This window comes from Tursiops truncatus, chromosome 6, assembly GCF_011762595.2.
Source record: "Tursiops truncatus isolate mTurTru1 chromosome 6, mTurTru1.mat.Y, whole genome shotgun sequence".
Taxonomy (NCBI): domain Eukaryota; kingdom Metazoa; phylum Chordata; class Mammalia; order Artiodactyla; family Delphinidae; genus Tursiops; species Tursiops truncatus.
The window spans coordinates 65,658,561-65,681,115 of record NC_047039.1 but is presented as its reverse complement, the minus strand read 5'-3'; the positions used below and the strand labels follow the sequence as shown (position 1 = coordinate 65,681,115).

General features: G+C 42.4%; 1 protein-coding gene across 3 annotated transcripts in view; it reads right to left on the bottom strand.

Annotated features, from left to right (window-relative positions):
* Positions 1-22,555, bottom strand: part of TJP2 (tight junction protein 2) — a 140,522-nt gene that overhangs the window by 43,160 nt on the left and 74,807 nt on the right. For all 3 annotated transcript variants that reach the window (XM_019934735.3, XM_019934731.3, XM_019934733.3), the window contains exon 3: positions 949-1,002. In XM_019934735.3, the coding sequence (XP_019790294.1) occupies positions 949-993 (45 nt within the window). In that variant the 5' untranslated portion in view covers positions 994-1,002. The remainder of the gene's footprint in view (positions 1-948; positions 1,003-22,555) is intronic.

The window sequence follows — 22,555 nt, the reverse complement described above, 5'->3', positions numbered from 1 at the left end:
GCTTCCACTGCAGGGGCACGGGTTCATTCCCTGGTCAGGGAACTAAGACCCCTCATGCGTGTGGCACAGCCAAAAAACATTTTTTTTTTAATTAAAAAAAACGTTTTTTTCAGTTTGGACTTAAAACTCACTGAGGGAATAAGTTACAAATGCTATAATTAAAATTACAAAAGTTGTAGAAGCTACCTCAACGTCCTTAAATGGAACAGATTATTTCCATTCCTCCCTTCCTTTCCCCTCTTTTTCATAAACTATTCTATCTGGAGACAGGTGAATACATTAATTAACCTCAATACATTAATTAACCTCTATAATTTTCTATACTATACAGACCTTAGCCAAAAAAATAACAACATGCAAATCCTTGTTAATGCAATAACTGTGTTTGTGTAAAAATAAATAAGATCCATGATCTGTTGTGGTATACATATACAACGGAATATTACTCAGCCATAAAAAAGAATGAAACAATGCCATTTGCAGCTACATGGATGGACCTAGAGATTATCACACTAAATGAAGTAAGTCAGACAGAGAAAGACAAATATCATATGATACCACTTATATGTGGAATCTAAAAATGATACAAATGAACTTATTTACAAAGTTGAAACATATACACAGACATAGAAAATAAACTTATGGCTACCAAAGGGAAAAGGGGAGGGAGGGATAAATTAAGAATTTGGAATTAACAGATACACACAACTATATATAAAACAGATAAAGGTCCTACTGAACAGCACAGGGAACTACATTCAATATCTTGTAGTAACCTATAATGGAAAGGAATCTGAAAAAGTGTTTGTGTGTGTGTGTGTGTTTAATGAATCACTTTGCTGTATACCTGAAACATTGTAAATCAACTATACTTCAATTAAAAAAAAAGATCCATGATCTGTAAACTCAAGAACAGACTGTAGCAGATATGACATGTGTAGTACTCACCTTCTGTAGGGTCACAGTGTATTGTTCCCATATCAACTCCTCCATGCCTGGGGCCTGTTTTAGAAAAATCAAAACCAATTTGATTAAAAACACAAACATTTCAATGTTAGAAATAAAACTATAATTCAAAATGTCTCCATAGAAAGGCCAGCTCACACATTCTATACACCAAAGAGTGGGTATTTTTTAGGAACATTACACTACCTATTATATTTTCAAATATACTCTCCTTGAATGAAATGGCAAACTTAACAATACTAGAAAATTAGAGAAAAACATAGGGAGAGATGTACCCTAAGAAGAATGAAATATTAGGGACTTCTCTGGCAGTCCAGTGGTTAAGACTCTGCACATCAAATGCAGGGACCACGGGTTCGATCACTCCTCAGGGAGCTAAGATCCCACATGCTGTGCAGCACGGCCAGAAAGAAAAAAAAAAAGAACGACTAGAATACTAAGTGTTGAGCTTTTTTACTATCACCACTCCAAAACACTTTCATGATAAAAGCCCTTATCTAGAGTTGCAAACAGATATACTCTCATTCTTTAAAAAAAAAAAAAAAAACAACTCCCTTCCTCCAGTCAAAGGTGACCTCCTAGGCAAGTTTCATGCATTTTTGTGTGTGGAGGCAGGCGGGGGGATGCCCACGCTGTGCAGCTTGTGGGATCTTAGTTCCCTGACCAGGGATTGAACCCGGGGCCATGCCAGTGAAAGTGCTGAGTCCTAACCACTGCACCACCAGGGAACTCAAGTTTTATGGATTTTTATGTCTAAAGGAATCCTTGGCCTTATCACAGAGACTGCCAAATTGTGTAATCTGTGGGACCCCTTGGCCTTTTCTCCACCAGTATTGTGGGTGTGAAAGATGATGATGCCAGCATAAAGACCACTGGGCTTCAGTTTCTGACAGTATTCTAAAATAGATGTCTAGGGCTTCCCTGGTGGCACAGTGGTTGAGAGTCCGCCTGCTGATGCTGGGGACACGGGTTCGTGCCCCAGTCCGGGAGGATCCCACATGCCGCGGAGCGGCTGGGCCTGTGAGCCATGGCCGCTAAGCCTGCGCGTCCGGAGCCTGTGCTCCGCAACGGGAGAGGCCACAACAGTGAGAGGCCCGCGTACCGCAAAAATATAAAAAATAAAAAAATAAAATAAAATAGATGTCTAGACAAACCTGAAAACAGTGGATATCATTCAATAATAATAATAATAATAATTTATTAAATGCAGGCTGCCTTTGAGGGGAAATCCTTAAAGGCAAGAAATGCCAAGAAAGCTCAAAGCCAGAGAAATAAGGCAGCACTGAAGCAGGCATTTCAACAGGAGTCTGGGAAAAGAGAAACTGTAGGATCCAAACAGGGTGGAGATCAGATCAGAGTGAATGTATTTGGGGCAAAAACACTATCAGGCAATGGAGACAGCAGGGACAGTCGCCTGCCTACCTTATTCTTGGCTCTGGGTAGAGTGGAAATAACTAAAAATATCTCCATGGAGAATTCCTGTATCAATAGACCTGTACTCACTCAGGTTTGAGGCTGAAATTCATATTACAGATGTGACCACACCCTCTCCCCTCCAAAACCCTCACACTCAAAGTGGTACTGCATTGGTAGCACCACCCAGGTACATGGAGGAGAATGAAATTCTCCCCTAGAAACACATTAAAACACAGGCTTCAGAGAATCCCACAGATAAGCATTTGAGGAACATGAGTTCACAATTTAAACACACACAAAGCAAGTGAGAGTTAAAAGAAACAAAAAACTGCAGAATCAAAGACTATAAATATTGGAAATATAACCACAGACCAAAAAAAGTATGTATAATATTTCATATGTTTGTTTATCATAAGAAGTTAAAAGGGGAAATGAAAAGTATAATGAAAGCACAAGAGAACATCAAAAATAACCAAGCCGGACTTCCCTGGTGGCGCAGTGGTTAAGCATCCGCCTGCCAATGCAGGGAACACGGGTTCCAGCCCTGGTATGGGAAGATCCCACATGCCATGGAGCAACTAAGCCCGTGTGCCACAACTACTGAAGCCCGCGCACCTAGAGCCCATGCTCCACAACAAGAGAAGCCACCACAATGAGAAGCCCGCACACCGCAACGAACAGTAGCCCCTACTCGCCACAACTAGAGAAAGTCTGCATGCAGCAATGAAGACCCAACACAGCCAAAAATAAATAAATAAATTTATTTTTAAAAAAAATGACCAAGCAAATCTAAAGAAAAAATTCTAGAAATAAAAAAATATAATAAAATTAACACATTTTTGACGGGAGACATATTATGGCCACAGGAGTTAGTTTCTGCAAAAATCCCCCAGTCAATAATGTATTAAATTTAAAAAATGGATTAAACCACATATGACACATGGTTGAAGGCAATAATGAATTAGAAGAAAGATGTGAAGAAATTACCCAGAATACAGCACAAAGCATTAAAAAAAATGGGACACCTGAAAGAAATTAAGAGTGAGAAAGCTGTACAATGTTTCTAAGATTTCCTGAAGGAGATGATAAGAGAGTGTGGGAGAGATGCAATACTCAAAGTCACAACAGCTCTACAGGACTTGATGATTTTTCAGGTTCAAGAAGGCTTATACATCACAAGCAGGGTAAATTCAAAAAGAAAGAAAACCACTTTGAAATTCATGGTAATCTTACTGTAGAAAAAGATACAGAGATGAGAGCATATAGGTAGAAGAGGTTACAAAAGAGCAAAGAGAATAAGAGCCGACTTTGAAACAGCAATAATGAAAGACTGAACTCGGTAGAACAGTATCTTTAAAACAGTATCTGTTGATTTAGGGGCAGAAAGACATATTTTTTTAAAACAAAAATTGGGAAAGGTTATCACAAGCAATAAAAGAACTTCCAAAGGATAAATTTAAGAAAGGAATAATCCCAGCAGGAAGACCTAAGATGCAAGAAGGAATGTAAGCCTGGACATATATTGGCTGTATGCAACTAATCAATATAATAACGTGCGATTTGTGAGAGTTAAACAAATAAGACAGAAGTAGAACACTGGGCAACATAGCATGTAAATCCAGAAGACTTAAACATGATTTAATTATTCTAAATATTTTATTCAAGAGTAGAGCTAAACTGTAGATTAATTTTGAATTTCACTGGGTAAAACCCACATGTTAAATTTTCTGGCATATATAAGTTCCAAGATAGCAGAGAGGAAAATAAAATGAAAACAAAGCAAAACAAAAGTCAATCCAAAAGCAGGCAGAAGAGACAAAATGGGAAATTTAGAAAAAGCAGGGCAAATACAAAACAAACTGTGACTGCAGAAATGAATATAGAAGAATATAGAAGAGTAATCACAATAAATATAAAGACAGATGGTCAAGATGGACTAAAAACAAGTAGATCCTGCTACATTTTTTTTAAACAGAGAATATCTAAAACATAAGGACACAAAGGAAAGGAATCTAATTATATGAATAAAAAGCCTTGCTGTACTTATTATATACAAATAATCTAAGAAAAACTATTTCCTTTACATTAAAATTTAAAAAAAAATCAACTGTGCCATTCCTGCACTGCTACTAACGACAGAGAAAAGAATCAAAACATGTCCAGATAATGTGCCCCTGTTTTACCCAGTTAACAAACTCTTAGGCTTGGGGGGGAAAGACGTTTAGCACAAAAGGCAATTCTAATAACTGATATATTGGAGCAGGTAATTTATCCTTTGATAGAACGGGATTAGGAAAAGGCAATTTTGTTTGTATGTAGAGAAGAAAGATGAGCCAGCCACTCTTGAGTAGCTATAACTGATTACTCAAATTGAGAGGAATTTATAGTCTTTTAGTTCCCTCCTCCCTCTATGTACTCACTTTAGGGACATTTCCCTGGTTAATATCATCTGGCTCCAAGAACTCTTGAGAGATTTAAAAATGGAATTCAGGGCTTCCCTGGTGGTGCAGTGGTTGAGAGTTCGCCTGCCGATGCAGGGGACACGGGTTCAATCCCTGGTCGGGGAAGATCCCACATGCTATGGAGCAACTAAGCCCGTGCGCCACAGCTACTGAGCCTGCGCTCCAGAGCCCGCGAACTACAACTACTGAGCCCGCGCGCCTAGAACCCGTGCTCCGCAACAATAGAAGCCACCATAATGAGACGCCCGCGCACCGCAACAAAGAGTGGCCCCGCTCACCGCAACTAGAAAAAGCCCATATGAAGACCCAACTCAGCCAAAAAACAAAACAAAACAAAACGTAAATAGGGCTTCCCTGGTAGTGCAGTGGTTGGGAGTCCGCCTGCCAATGCAGGGGTCGCGGGTTCGGGCCCTGGTCGGGGAGGATCCCGCGTGCCGCGCAGCAGCTGGGCCCGGGTGCCACGGCTGCTGAGGCCCACAAGCCTGGAGCCCGTGCTCCACCACAAGAGAGGCCACCGCAATGAGAAGCCTGCGCACCACAATGGGGAGTGGCCCCCGCTCTCCACAACTAGAGAAGGCCCACGCGCAGCCGCGAGGACCCAACACGGCCAAAAATAAATAAATAAAATAAATAAATTTATTTTTTAAAAAAATTGTGACTTAAAAAATACATAAATAAGTAAATTTAAAACAACAAGAAAAGGATTTTTTCTTAAAGGGAAATAGTAAGCAGAAACCCAGCTGTTCAGAACTGAGCATCTCTTTCCATTTCCAAAGAATACCTCCTAACTTCTTGGCACCTTCGGTTTTCAAAGTGGCTTTTGTACAACCAATCCACTATCACCCGGAAGTGACCTTACTAGCATGTATGTTTTCCAAGTTTCTTCTCTGCTCTTCACTATACCTTAAAGCTGACAAATTTCAACAAAGTGAATTACTCTGTAAGTTGTGGTAAAATAAATACAGTTGCCAACTCTTTGAATATAGCTATACTCCTGTATATTAAGAAAAACAGCACACAGTACCCTGCCCCAAAAATGTATTTAAAAGTCATCAGAAAAGAACCAGTACCATGACAATGACCCCTAGGATTGGGCAGTGCTATAGGGTGGAGGGGAGCACAATGTCCAAAAAGAGAGTGATATTTAGATTAAATGAATCAACACAATGAAATACATAGGCACTGAAATACTCATTTAACTTCTGTCCATTTTTAAAGTTTTTTCTTTATGATGCCTGTGTTTTCAATTAGAAAGAGAGTTCGTTGGTTTTTTTGTTTTGTTTTTTTTTTGCTGTACGCGGGCCTCTCACTGTTGTGGCCTCTCCCGTTATGGAGCACAGGCTCTGGACGCGCAGGCCCAGCGGCCATGGCTCACGGGCCCAGCCGCTCCTGGACCGGGGCATGAACCCACGTCCCCTGCATCGGCGGGTGGACTCTCAACCACTGCGCCACCAGGGAAACTCGAGAATTCGTTTTATATTTTCAGGTCTGCCTGCTGTTGGTAGAAGCAGTGGGAATATAAATTGGTATAAACCCTCCAGGGGGCAAATTATTAATATGTCTCAAAATGTAAAATCTACATACCGTTTGATCAATCAATTCCACTTCTAGGAATTTATTCCAGAAATATTTGCACAAGTGCACAAAGATATACATATAAATTTGTTTACAGCTGCTTATAATTTTTAATAGATAATCAGTGAAATGTCCAACAACAGATTGGTTACATATATACATATCTATACTTAAATGTCTACTGAGGGGAAAAATCAAGACACAAAACATCAGTTTGTTTCTGTTTTTTATTTCCCTGATATATTTATTTTTATAAGCATACAGGGAAAAGACTGGAAGAGTAAATACCAAAAAATATTAAATCTCCCCAGGAGTTGTGGTATGGCAGAGAATATTTTTATGAGTTCAGTGCTTTTAGAATAAATGTCAAAAATAAAAACAGCAAACTCTCCATTAAAAGTTTTGGATTTAAAATTTTTTATTTAGCAAAATAAGTGCATTACTACAAAATTTATTTTCAAAATGTTGTCCAAGCACCTGGCTTTTGAAATTCACTGTTCTTCCTTAATAAGATTATACTGTCTTTAAGCATTCCTGTGCTGCCTGCAGTAGTAATTTAAATTCGATTTGGCAGAGAAAGGATGAATCCCTTACCACTACCATGCCAACAGGACTGAATCAAATTTTTAATCAATCAGACCTTGCCAGGTGCCAAAGACTTCACCAACTTGTCATGAAACTGCTCAGATTATAAGAGACTTCTTCTTACCTAGGGTTAATGGGTTGTGACACAAACCACTGACTACTTAAATATAATATTAAAAGAATATATTAAGTGATAAATTTTAAATCTTAAGTTTAAAGGTGAGGAAATTAGAGTAAAATAAATTTTAATAGTGCCTTTGAGAATTAAAAGTACACCATGCTGTATTTAGCCCACAAAGCTGTGACTTTTTACAAAGTCTCAGAGAAAACCCTTCATTCATTCATTCACTTATTCACTCACTCACTCACTCAAAAATATTTACTGAGTATCCATTATGTGCCAAGTATGTGGTTTGTGGCACCTGGACTACATTGGTAAAAAAAAACAGCCAAAGCCCATGTAGAGCTTACCAACCACAGGTGTGCCCCCAAAAGCCAATCACTGCAAGTCTGTCTCAACTATATACTATCTTTCCAGAAACACAGACACCCCACACAATCACACATATGCCCCAGAAAATCAGCTCCGGGTACATGGCCGGGGACAGCCTACTGGCGTGCAGCAACTCAGCTGACAGCTGAGATCAGGCCTTTCGAACTGGGCCAACGGGCTTGGGCCCCACCCAACCTGTGCTGGGCTGTGCAGAGATCAGAGAATGGCTGTCAATATTTAGACTGCATGAATGCCGGCAGGGAGCTGCTTAGCCTTTGGAGAGCTTTACAAGCACACACATATCAGGGTAAAGGTACGCGTATTCACAACGCAGTGATTCCTCTCCTGCGCAGAGGCCCGAGAACAATGTGCCAGTATGTGCACATAGATGCACATAGAGAGTATTCACAGCAGCAATGTTTGAACAGCCCAAACCTGGAGACAACCCAAACGGTCTCTCAAGAGCGACAAATAAATTGTGATATACTATTAAAATGCAGTGTCATACTGCAATGAAAATAAACTAGAGCCACACATCTACGACACAGATGCATCTCAAACATCATATGGAGTGAAAAACATCCCAGAAGAATTTAGAGAGTGTGCTATCAGTTTTATATAATTCAAAGAGCAAACACTTTCATAAAAATGTGAATATTCTTAATATAGCCTTGTACACTTAAGAATGAATAAAACGATAAGTTTTATGTTATGCGTTTTCTATTACAATGAAAAAAAACCAAACAAAACCAATCTTTTGTTTAGAGATGTTTGTGTGTATGTATGTGTACGTGACCTGGGGTGAGGCAGAGGAGTGAGAAGGGACCTTGGGTCCATTTTGGTGGAGGGTTCATGGGTATGTGTGATGGGCTCATGGGTATATTTTATAATTATGCTTTATGATTTAGACACGTAATTCTCTGATATGTACCGAACATTTTGTAAGTTAAAAAGCAGAGGGGAGGGCTTCCGTGGTGGCGCAGTGGTTCAGAGCCCGCCTGCCGATGCAGGGGACGCAGGTTCGTGCCCCGGTCCGGGAAGATCCCACATGCCGCGGAGCGGCTGGGCCCATGAGCCACGGCCGCTGAGCCTGCGCGTCCGGAGCCTGTGCTCCGCAACGGGAGAGGCCACAACAGTGAGAGGTCCGCGTGCCCCCGCCCTCCCAAAAAAACAAAACAAAAAGCAGAGGGGAAAGTGGGGCGGGTTCATGAGTGAACAAAGGGTACTCAATGATTCCTGGCCCAAGGACCTCATACCAAATATTTGTTAACTCAGTACAGACTTTGCAAAGCCAAAGAGCAGAAGAAAGTGTGAACGTTTGGACTGGAGGAGGGCAGGGTGGGGATCGTAGCAGTAATTTGAGAGGTGCATGAAGGCAGGCGAGGTGGAGGAGAGGCTAGCTCTGAGGGAGCAGCAGGCTGCAGAAGATGCCAAGTCTCCTTTTCACCCCAAGAGTCAACATTCCAGCAGCAGGAGGACCTCCGCTTCCCCGCATCACTTTCACTTTTCCTGTAAGTAGTGTGAATAAACACCCCCACAAAATTGTAATGACTCATTCCTAGACAACACAGGAAGATAAAAGGGGGCCAATTTTTTTCTTTTTCACCATAAATAAAACACTGTGTTAGCAGTAAGGTATTTACATGCAGAATGAGAAAGGGACAAACACAAACAGTTATTCGATCTTTTAAAAAATATTCTCTAGTTGTTATAAAGTTTCTTTCCTTTGAAAAATCTTGGCCAAACAGGTAAATCCCATATTTTACATAAAGAATATGGAAACGTGTTAAAAACCAACCAGAAGGCAAACACCAAAAGTCTTCACTGCCCCAACAGGAAATCTTTAAGCTTTTTGTCTACAAGTTGTTGCTTCCCAGTGATGGAGGGTCAGAGCCAAAGCTAAAGATTGATCAACATCTGCCCATAAGGTACATGTTTGATAAAAATCCCACCCACCATAAAAGTAAACACTTACACATGTTATAGTGCTACAGATGTTCAAACTATAAAAGGAAAAACAGAACAAGGGAAAAGCTTTTTTTCTATCATTTAGAATCTGAGATATAAGAGTATTTTTAAAAAGAATAAGAATATACATTTCTGCAGGATAAGGAAGCAAAAAGTTTTTTCCCCAAACAAGAAATTACAATTACCCAAATACAAACAAACATCTAATAGGCAAACTATTAAGTTACCCCCAGGAAGCAACACCGCGCTTGCAGATTCCCAACACATGGAAAACAGCAGCCTTTGATTCAGAAACCCCATAAGAGGCTATCAGTTTTGCATACGTCTGCTAAAAATAATACAAGCATTTTAAAAACCCACCAATGACTACAATCTGCATCTCACAATTTGTTACTGAAAGCTGCCAGAAGCACAAATAAAGCAAAGGAAAAAGGAATCACTGTGAGAAGGCTCCCCCCACCCAACTTCCCACAAAAGAAAGGTCAGGAAAGAAAAGGGGGAGAGCTTATAGAGGGACTCACATGGACTTTCAATCTCCCCAACTTTTTAACAGCCTGGATCCACATCCTCTGGAGGACCTGAGTGGTCTTCATGGCCCCTGGAGGTTAAGCAACCAGACCACTGCCTACATCCCAGGCTGCTCACCCATTGCCATCACTCCACGTGGTTACGTAAGGCAGATACAATAGTGGCCCACATTGCCAGCAAATCCTGTTGTCATCTCTCAGTGACACATCCCTACAGCAGGGACGCCAAACGCTTTGAAAAGCACCACTTGTGAGGAGAAAAGAAAGCAGTCTGGATTTGCACCGCTCTTTTAGCTTTCTTTTCCTCCCTCTCTCCTGTGCCAGGGAACCAGAGAACTGGAGTAAATATTCCTTTTAGACATGCAGAATGATTCAATATCCAAGTAGAAATTATTAAGTAAGTAGGGCATTCTAGAGACACGTAGAGAAGTTTTATTTACATAGATACTCCCATACACACACATACGAACACACACACACACACACAAGAAAAGCATAAACTGGCTGAACAGCTACTGGTAATGTTTCAGAAGAATGGAATTGCTACTGTTACCTAGAAAATTAAAAGGCATGAAGATAAGAAGTTGCTCATCCTTGGAGATACATAAATCTGTACTTGGGCTGCTGGTGCAGCTCAGAGCCACCGCAGGGACAGAACGCTCACGAAGCAGAGCTTCTTCCTCTCTCTCCCCTTTCTGTAAATTTCGAAGATAAAAGAATAACAAAGCGCCCTGCTATCCATTTCTCTCTCTGTCTTTACCACTTGTGGGGGTGGGGTGGAAAAGCACATTTTGGGTTTCTGAACAGCTGAGGAAGACTGTATGGGATACTGGGGGTTTGAAAGTTGGGCTTGGGATTTTGGAAGCATGGTCTCAGGGAGCTGGGGGTCCTTTTCACTACCACAGTGTATGTGACACCAATGGGCCAGAGCGAGTGAGAGTGAGCCCCCTGACTTATTTAAGGTTGAGATGTGAAATAAATGTGGACCACGAGATGCAGACCATATAGGAAGCAACTTGAAGCAGACGCAAGGACGTGAGTTTTAAAGGCAGACGATCTGGGGGCAATCTCTGTTCCGTCACTTAGCTGTGGGCCTGGGATAATCTGTCTCCTTCACGAAATGGGGATAACACACCTACACCTTGGAGGGCGAATGTCAGCCTGGGATGAGGCAACCTTTCCCTACAAAGTGCACTGCTGAACGGGCACTCGAACACGTTCACGTCCTTCCCTTGGACTCTACAAGAGTAAGTCCTTCAGAAGTGTTGGGACAGCAAAATAGGATAGGAAATGAATGAAAGTTTGTTTCAAATCTTACACTGGGCAGGGCAGGGAGGACAAAGGAGTCCCACTGAAGCAGGACCCTTAGAAGCCGAGGGGATTCTCAGGACGCGACCCCGGCTGACCAGCCAGGACCAGCCCAGGGCCCCAGGCGCAGAGAAGCAAGGACAGAGGGCACAAAGCAGCTCACTCCTTTACTGTGACTGTCCTTAGTAAACACTCCTGCTTCCCCGATGAGGAAATAAACACTTCTTTCCCTTACATTTATGCATATTGCCCAGAACTCATAGGCATCCCACAAGTTACAAATTCCAGATTCTTCTTCTATGATTTCCAAAAGTCACAGTCTCTGCCATCGCTCACTCTTTTTTAAAAATTGTGCTAAAAAAACTGCATAACATAAAATGTATCATCTTAACCATTTCTAAGTGTTCAGTTCAGTAGTGTTAGGTCCGTTCACGTTGCTGTGAATCTCCAGAACTTTCTTGTTGCCAATCTCCAGAACTTTTTCATCTGGCAAAACTGAAACTCTATACCCATTGAACAACTTCTCATTCCTTCTCCTCTCAGCCCCTGGCAACCACTATTCTACTTTCTGTTCCCATGAATTTACTCTGAATATCTCACGTAAGTGAAATCATACAGTATTTGACTTTTTTGGTCTGGTTTATTTCATTTAGCATAATGTCCTCAAGGTTCATCCTTGTAACATGTGTCAGCCTTTCCTTCCTTTTTAAGGCTGAATAATATTCCACTGTATACATATGCCATATTTTATTTATTCATCCACCAATGGACACTTGGGTTCCTCTCACCTCTTGGCTATTGTGAATAATGCTGCTATGAATGGAGGTGTGCACATATACTAATTCTTTACTCATTCATTCAACAAATATTTATCAAGTACAATATGCCAGACCTTGAGGATCAAATGAACATCAAATCATACACAGCGCTGCCTTCAGGAAGTCTGACAGCAGCTAGCACCTGACCTACCTGGCTGAGTGGGGAGTGGGAGGTGTTTCTCATGAGCAAGGGACATTGAGATGAGGTCTGTAGAGTGAATACAATTGGGGATAGGGTGGGGTTGTGCAGGACCCAGAGAACAGCACAGGGCAAAGACCCTGAAAAAAGAAAGGCAGGAGGGGCCGCTAGTGAAAAGGCCATCAGAACCCCTGCAGCCTGTTCTGATGAGCAGCTATTCTACCAGTGGCGTCAAAAGGACACTTTGTGGTGAACAGCTGCCGCCATGAGAAGATCTCAATAGTTTAGGGATTTACCTTTTCCAAGATTCCTAACTTCCATAGTCACACATTCGAGAAACATCTACCGAGCAACTAGACACCCGCCCTGTGGATAAAAGAAAAATTACCCTACATCATCACCCTCGGGCAGTCACAGTCCAGTGGGGAACTGGGACACATAAACAGTAATCACAAGTCAATGCAACTACAACAGCAGACGAATATACAAGGCTCATTCATTCAACGAATATTCCCCAAGAACCCAGCACGTGTCAGACACTGCTGTAGATGCTGGGGGGAATACAACCCAGTGTCCTCCCCCTCACCGGGAGGATTTTAACGGAGATAACAGACAAGTAAACATATATTATAATCTCCAGTAGCAGTAAATGCCATGGGATGCGACATTGGAAAGAATGAATCATAAGAAAACCTGGACCTCTCTCCAAGGAGAGGGAACAGCAGATGCAAAGGTCATGAGGTGAGAAACAAGCTTATAATCATGAAAGAAAAAAGGCTACATGGGGCTGGAGCAAGGCGACCCCTGAAGTAATGGCAGGTATATACAATGTGAAATTGATGGCATGAATGCGTGTTATTAACCGGGATGGGAGGTCTGCAGTGGATGGAAGCGTGCCCCAGTGGCAGGGGAGGCCCTCCTGCGTTCTACGTGAGCTCAGTGCTGAATGATGACTAACTTGTCGGGTGGGTGGATGACTTGGGGAGGGAACTGCAGAGCAGGAGGGATAATCTGTAAGGTGTGTGCAAGACACTGCAAGCACTCGGTGTGGCTGGGAAGTAAGCTGTTTAATAACACACATGGGATGCTACGTCCTCAGCACGGACAGATGTGTTAAATAACTTAATTACAGCTTGGGAGTCTTAAAACACACAGCCATCCTGGAAACAGGAGACCAGACGGCTATGGGAACTGGAACGGAAGGAAGCCATTAACACTCAGCAGGCACCTCGCCCATGGCTCTCAGTTTGTCACTGATGCCCACAACCCTGTGAGTTAGCTACGACTGTCTCCATTCTACAAACAGGAAAGCTGAAGCCCTAATTCACACAGTTAACGCTGTCAGATACGGATGTGAGGCTGGAGCCCCACCCCAGATTTGATTCCTTTTCTATGTGTAGAATGTGATGTGTGCTTTGCACACACTAAGCCCTTAATAAATGTTATGTGGACACCTCATAAGGAAGGAAATAAAAGGAGAGAGGAAGAAAGCAAGTAAGACATAAGGAGCACAAAGTGAAATCATCAAGGTTCCCAGGAGGCTCTATACAGCAGACATGAAATCTTGGGAGACCACCACCAGGATAAACTGGGCTAATGGTTACCTGCACCAGGATTCCTATGGTGTTTTTGTTTTTTTGTTTTTTTTTTGGTACGCGGGCCTCTCACTGGTGTGGCCTCTCCCGTTGCGGAGCACAGGCTCCGGACGAGCAGGCTCAGCGGCCATGGCTCACGGGCCCAGCTGCTCCGCGGCACGTGGGATCTTCCCGGACCGGGGCACGAACCCGCGTCCCCTGCATCGGCAGGCTGACTCTCAACCACTGCACCACCAGGGAAGCCCCCTATGGTGTTTTTATGCTGTGTCCAGTATGTCATTTTAGAAGGCATCTCAAGAGAGAGTATAGACAAACAGCCAGCCAGCCTCAGGATGGGTGGGCAAACCACAGCCCACCTACCTCTAGCTGATCACAGGGCTTTTGTGTTTCACTCTCCCCCCACCCTTCCCCCAGGAAATTGGTCTTATTTTAATGGCGGTGAATTAGTCAAAATTCTCTTCACCAGACCCAGTTGTGAAACACCCGTCAAATAAGTACACAGGAACCCCTTTTCCCTAGAAAAGGCAAAAAACTGCTCTTCCTAAAATGAGTAGTTTTTAAAATTATAAACCAAGTCTTTGGCTTCAAGGCACCTGCCTGTGTCTCTTCAAAACCAAACCCTTCCTGGTAGCAGTAAACTAGTAAGCAGTGAGTTAAACAACCCCTTATGTAATTCTTGGTTTCCAAAAAAAAAAATCTTTCATAGTTTATTCCATAAGTATTTCATGTTCAAATGCGATTACAATGTCACCACTAGCTCCTTACCCTCCCTTCACAACTCACGAAGGTGAGCGCTGACAGGGAACAACTAGTGCGCACGGTGTGCTTATAGCACACAACTCACAGCGGACGCAGCCTGGGTGTGACCAGGGTTAAAGAAAAAAGCTACACACAAGTTTAAAGAGGGATTCTTGATAGCTCAACAGAATTCACAGGATTAGATTCTGGAGTTATTGCTGATGGGTACCAGAGTATCTACCTAAGGTAAAATTTCAGTGCATATTTAAGGAAATAATAGAGAACTGGGAGAGGATGACAGTCAGTATTCCTAGGGATGCAGTCTGCAGTTTTGAAAGCAGCTGTGCTGAAAGGCACAAAGCAATGAACCCAGACTCCCAGGAAGACACTTCCAGCCAAGACTCTGCCCCTCCCAACTGATCCATGACCTTGGGCACCCACTCAATTCCATTGCCACTTGGTGAAAACAAGTATATCATCATCTGTTTCACAGGGTGAAATGAAGCAAACTCCCACAAAAACACTGTAAAATCCAGGCCAGTAAACCTTCAATGGGGAGGTGGGGTTGTCATAAATACCCCTGACAATGGCAGCCACATAACATGGTGGGAATAGCCCTGTAGGTCACTGCACATGCCTGCGTCCAAGTTCATCTCTCACACACTCTACAAGCTCTGTGACCTTGAGCAGTTTGCTTGTTGAGGCTCAGTTGCCTCGTCTATAAAATGGGCTCAAAATCCCTACCCTATTATAATTGTTGTGAGGACTGAATGGAGTCATGCTTGTAAAAAGAGCCTTGCCCATTGCCATCACACAATTACCACTCTCCGTAAAGGTCTCCACCATTAGTTCTGCAGCAGCAATGTAAGGTGACCACTCCCAAGTAAGAAACTGTTTTCTTTCTCCCAGAAGAAATCATACTCTCCCAGAGTATGATTAACTACAATAAGAACACATATGGAAGCCAAGGGAAATGAAAATGTATGTCCACACAAACACCTGTACACAGATGTTCACAGCAGCTACTTATCATAGACGAAAAGTGGAAACCATTCAAATGTCCATCAAATAATAAATGGGTAAACAAAGTGTGGTATATGCATAGAATCGACTATTATTCAGCCTATTAAGGAAAGAAATACCAATACATGCTCCAACAAGGATAAACCTTGAAAACATTATTAAAGAAGCCAGATGCATAATATTTTGAGAAATCACAAAATATTATGATTGCATTTATGTAAAATGTCCAGAAGAGGCAAATCCATAGAAACCAAACGTAGACTAGTGGTTGCCTAGGAACAGGGGGATACGGGGAGAAATGCGGGGTGACTGGCTAAATGCGTACAGGGTTTCCTCTTTGGGGTGATAAAGATGTTCTAAAATTGATATGGTGTTGGTTGCACAACTCTGTAAATATACTAAAAACCACTGAATTGTATAATTTTATTTTGTGAACTATATCAGTACAGTTTTTTTTTTTTTAATTTAAAGAATGCATCGTGGATTCTGCAGTCAGAAAGTGGGGATTCTTTTTTTTCTTTTTTGGCTGCGCTTATGGGATCTTAGTGGCTTACGGGATCTACCAGGGATTGAAGCTGGACCCTCAGCAGTGAGACGGCGGAGGCCTAACCACTGGACTGCCAGGGAATTCCCAGAAAGTGGGGATTCTAATCCTTGCTCCACCACTTCCATTACTTAACTTCTCCTTGCCTCAGTTTCCCCCATCTGTAAAGCAGTGGTAGTCACAAGACCCACTCCCCTAGAGTTGTTGTGAGAATTTAATCAGGTAGTTCATGTACAGAACTCAGGGTGGTGCTGCACACACAACCAATGCTCTGCCACTTTCAGCTATTATCATTATCATAATTATTGGACTCATTTTACAGAAAAGAAGACTGAAGTCAGAGAAATAAAGTAACTTGTTTGAGGTTATACAAGTTAAAGGTGGCAGAGGATAGATTCTAACCCTTGTCAGTGTGGCTACAAAGCCTGTATACTTTCGACTGAAGTACATTGCCTTTCACTATACAGCGATTGTGCCTTTCAGAACCTATCCATGAGTGATGACTGGTCCCTGGCCTTGAAACCAACCAACCAACCAACCAAAAAAAAGCCATAGTTGTTGGTGCTTGGGCACCAGACCTGCAACGGATCCAATCACTCTGACAACTCAGAACATCTTAAAAAGCATGATGGTCACTTTCAAGCAGTTGGCCTGGGTTCAGTCAATCCAGCTCAGTAACTCTTCCTCAGTGACTTGGTAAGAAGAGAGTGCAGGAAGGGAATAGGGTCGGACTTTATTTTGTTTCATTTCTGGCTCTTTCAATAACCAGTTAGGTATAAGTTCCCTAATGGCCGTGCCCCTGTGAAAACACGATTAAATGAGGGGGCATGACATACACCATTATTAACTGAATGTCACAACGTGCCAGACACTGTGCTAAATGCTTTATGGCTCTTGACCACTGATCCTTCCAAAAACTATAAAATTCCTCCCTTTTTACATATGAAAACATAAAGGCCTGATGATCCACAAAACAAGGAATTAAGAAGCTTCAATTAAAATTAAAAACTTCTTCTCTGTGAAAGACAATGTCAAGAGAATGAGAAGACAGACCACTGACTGGGAGAAAATATTTGCAAAACACACATCTGATAAAGGACTGTTATCCAAAATATACAAAAGAACTCCTAAAACTTAACAATAAGGAAACAAACTATTGGATTAAAAAATGAGCCAAAGACTTCAACAGATACCTCACCAAGAAGATATACACATGCCAAATAATCATATGAAAAGATGCTCCACGTCGTCGAGGAAATGCAAATTTAAGTAACAATGAGACACCACTACATACGTATTAGAATGATCCAAATCTGAACAATGACAACACCAAATGCTGGTGAGGATGTGGACCAATGGAACCTCTCGTTCACTGTTTGTGAGAATGCAAAATGGTGCAGCCACTGTGAAAGACAGTTTGGTAGGCTCTTAAAAAAACTAAACATACTCTTACCATATGATCTAGCAATCATGTTCCTTGGTATTTAACCAAAGGAGATGAAAGTTTATGTTCACACGAAAATCTGCATGTGGTTTTTAGCAGCTTTATTCATAACTGCCCAAACTTGGAAGCAACCAAGACGTCCCTCTTGTAGGTGAATGGATAAATAAACTGTGGCACCTCCAGACGAAGGAAATATTATTCAGTGCTAAAAAGAAATGAGCTATGGAGCCATGAAAAGACATGGAGGAACCTGAATGCATATTACAGTTGGCCTCTGTATCTGCAGGTTCTGCAGATTCAACCAACCATGGATTGAAAATATATTAAGAAAAAAAAATTTCAGAAAGTTCCAAAAAGCAAAACTTTGGGGGGGAGGGATAAATTAGGAGTTTGGGATTAACATATAAACATGACTATATATAAAATAGATAATCAACAAGGACCTACTCTATAGCACAGGGAACTCTACTCAATATTCTGTAATAACCTACATGGGAAAAGAATCTGAAAAAGAATGGATATATGTATGTGTATATGTACAGCCACTTTGCTGTACACCTGAAACTAACACAACATTGTAAATTAACTATACCCCAATATAAAATAAAAATTAAAAAAAGGATTTCTTCACAGTGATGCTATATTTCTGTACTTCCAGTATCTTTTCACTAAAGAAAAATAAAATATGAATACTGTAATAAAAAAACAAAAACAGAGGACTTCCGGGAAGATGGCAGAAGAGTAAGACGCGGAGATCACCTTCCTCTCCACAGATACACCAGAAATACATCTACGCGTGGAACAACTCCTACAAAACACCTACTGAACGCTGGCAGAAGACCTCAGACCTCCCAAAAGGCAAGGAACCCCCCACGTACCTGGTTAGGGCAAAAGAAAAAACTAATCAGAGACAAAAGGATAGGGACGGGTCCTGCACCAGCGGGAGAGAGCTGTGAAGGAGGAAAAGTGTCCACACACTAGGAAGCCCCTTCGCGGGTGGAGACTTCGGGAGGCGGAGTGGGGGAGCTTGGGAGCCGCGGAGGAGAGCACAGCAACAGGGGTGCGGAGGGCAAAGCGGACAGATTCCAGCGCAGAGGATCGGGCCGACCGGCACTCACCAGCCGAGAGGCTTGTCTGCTCGCCCGCCGGGGCGGGCGGGACTGGGAGCTGAGGCTCCAGCTTTTGTCGGAGCGCCGGGAGAGGACTGAGGTTGGCGGCGTGAACACAGCCTGCAGGGCGTTGGTGCGCCGCGGCTGGCCGGGAGAGAGTCCGGGGAGGGGTCTGGACCTGCCGAAGAGGCAAGAGACTTTTACGTCCCTCTTTGTTTCCTGGTGCACGAGGAGAGGGGATTAAGAACGCTGCTTGAGAGAGCTCCAGGGACGGGCGCGAGCCGCGGCTAAGAGTGCGGAGCCCAGAGACGGACATGGGACGCTAAGGCCGCTGTTGCCGCCGCCAGGAGGCCTGTGTGCGAACACAGGTCACTAGCCACACGCCCTTCCGGGGAGCCTGTGCAGCCCGCCACTGCCAGGGTCCCGGGATCCAGGGACGGCTCCCCGGGAGAGTGCACGGCGCGCCTCAGGCTGCAGCGTCACGCCGGCCTCTGTCGCTGCAGGCCCCGCCCCGCACTCCGTGACCCTCCCTACCCCCCGGCCTGGGTGAGCCAGAGCCTCCGAATCAGCGGCTCCTTTAACCTCGTCCTGTCTGAGCAAATAACAGACGCCCTCCGGCGACCTACACGCACAGGCGGGGCCAAATCCAAAGCTGAGCCCCTGGGAACTGTCAGAACAAAGAAGAGAAAGGGAAATCTCTCCCAGCAGCCTCAGAAGCAGCGGATTAAAGCTCCACAATCAACTTGATATACCCTGCATCTGCGGAATACCTGAATAGACAACGAATCATCCCAAATTAAGGAGCCCTGTGGATGAAAGGCTCTTGGTGCTGCAGCCAGGACTCAGTGCTGTGCCTCTGAGGTGGGAGAGCCAACTTCAGGACACTGGTCCACAAGAGGCCTCCCAGCTGCACATAATATCAAACAGCAAAAATCTCCGAGAGATCTCCATCTCAACGCCAGCACCCAGCTTCACTCAACGACCAGCAAGCTACAGTGCTGGACATCCTATGCCAAACAACTAGCAAGACAGGAACACAACCCCACCCATTAGCAGAGAGGCTGCCCAAAATCACAGTAAGTCTACAGACACCCCAAAACACACCACCAGACGTGGACCTGCCCACCAGAAAGACAAGATCCAGCCTCATACACCAGAACACAGGCACTAGTACCCTCCACCAGGAAGCCTACACAACCCACTGAACCAACCTTAGCCACTGGGGACAGACACAAAAAACAACAGGAACCACGAACCTTCAGCCTGCAAAAAAGGAGACCCCAAACACAGTAAGATAAGCAAAATGAAAAGACAGAAAAACACACAGCAGATGAAGGAGCAAGATAAAAACCCACCAGACCTAACAAATGAAGAGGAAATAGGCAGTCTACCTGAAAAAGAATTCAGAATAATGATAGTAAGGTTGATCCGAAATCTTGGAGATAGAATGGACAATAGAATGGACAAATTGCAAGAATCAGTTAACAAGGACCTAGAAGAACTAAAGATGAAGCAAGCAACGATGAACAACACAATAAATGAAATTAAAAGTACTCTAGATGGGATCAATAGCAGAATAACTGAGGCAGAAGAACGGATAAGTGACCTGGAAGATAAAATAGTGGAAATAACTACTGCAGAGCAGAATAAAGAAAAAAGAATGAAAAGAACTGAGGACAGTCTCAGAGACCTCTGGGACAACATTAAACGCACCAACATTCGAATTATAGGGGTTCCAGAAGAAGAAGAGAAAAAGAAAGGGACTGAGAAAATATTTGAAGAGATTATAGTTGAAAACTTCCCTAATATGGGAAAAGAAATCGTTAATCAAGTCCAGGAAGCACAGAGAGTCCCATACAGGATAAATACAAGGAGAAATACGCCAAGACACATATTAATCAAACTGTCAAAAATTAAATACAAAGAAAACATATTAAAAGCAGCAAGGGAAAAACAACAAATAACACACAAGGGAATCCCCATAAGGTTAACAGCTGATCTTTCAGCAGAAACTCTGCAAGCCAGAAGGGAGTGGCAGGACATATTGAAAGTGTTGAAGGAGAAAAACCTGCAACCAAGATTACTCTACCCAGCAAGGATCTCATTCAGATTTGATGGAGAAATTAAAACCTTTACAGACAAGCAAAAGCTGAGAGAGTTCAGCACCACCAAACCAGCTCTACAACAACTGCTAAAGGAACTTCTCTAGGCAAGAAACACAAAAGAAGGAAAGGACCTACAATAACAAACCCAAAACAATTAAGAAAATGGGAATAGGAACATACATATCGATAATTACCTTAAATGTAAATGGACTAAATGCTCCCACCAAAAGACACAGATTGGCTGAATGGATACAAAAACAAGACCCATATATTTGCTGTCTACAAGAGACCCACTCAGACCTAGAGACACATACAGACTGAAAGTAAGGGGATGGAAAAAGGTATTTCATGCAAATGGAAACCAAAAGAAAGCTGGAGTAGCAATTCTCATATCAGACAAAATAGACTTTAAAACAAAGACTATTAGAAGAGACAAAGAAGGACACTACATAATGATCAAGGGATCGATCCAAGAGGAAGATATAACAATTGTAAATATTTATGCACCCAACATAGGTGCACCTCAATACATAAGGCAAATACTGACAACCATAAAAAGGGAAATCGACAGTAACACATTCATAGTAGGGGACTTTAACACCCCACTTTCACCAATGGACAGATCATCCAAAATGAAAATAAATAAGGAAACACAAGCTTTAAATGATACATTAAACGAGATGGAGTTAATTGATATTTATAGGACATTCCATCCAAAAACAACAGAATACACATTTTTCTCAAGTGCTCATGGAACATTCTCCAGGATAGATCATATCTTGGGTCACAAATCAAGCCTTGGTAAATTTAAGAAAATTGAAATTGTATCAAGTATCTTTTCAGACCACAACGCCATGAGACTAGATATCAATTACAGGAAAAGATCTGTAAAAAATACAAACACATGGAGGCTAAACAATACACTACTTAATAATGAAGTGATCACTGAAGAAATCAAAGAGGAAATCAAAAAAATACCTAGAAACAAATGACAATGGAGACACAACGACCCAAAACCTGTGGGATGCAGCAAAAGCAGTTCTAAGGGGGAAGTTTATAGCAATACAAGCCCACCTTAAGAAGCAGGAAACATCTCGAATAAACAACCTAACCTTGCACCTCAAGCAATTAGAGAAAGAAGAACAAAAAAACCCCAAAGCTAGCAGAAGGAAAGAAATCATAAAAATCAGATCAGAAATAAATGAAAAAGAAATGAAGGAAACAATAGCAAAGATCAATAAAACTAAAAGCTGGTTCTTTGAGAAGATAAACAAAATAGATAAACCACTAGCCAGACTCATTAAGAAAAAAAGGGAGAAGACGCAAATCAATAGAATTAGAAATGAAAAAGGAGAGGTAACAACTGACACTGCAGAAATAAAAGAGATCATGAGAGATTACTACAAGCAACTCTATGCCAATAAAATGGACAATCTGGAAGAAATGGACAAATTCTTAGAAATGCACAACCTGCCAAGACTGAATCAGGAAGAAATAGAAAATATGAACAGACCAATCACAAGCACTGAAATTGAAACTGTGATTAAAAATCTTCCAACAAAGAAAAGCCCAGGACCAGATGGCTTCACAGGCGAATTCTATCAAACATTTAGAGAAGAGCTAACACCTATCCTTCTCAAACTCTTCCAAAATATAGCAGAGGGAGGAACACTCCCAAACTCCTTCTACGAGGCCACCATCACCTTGATACCAAAACCAGACAAGGATGTCACAAAGAAA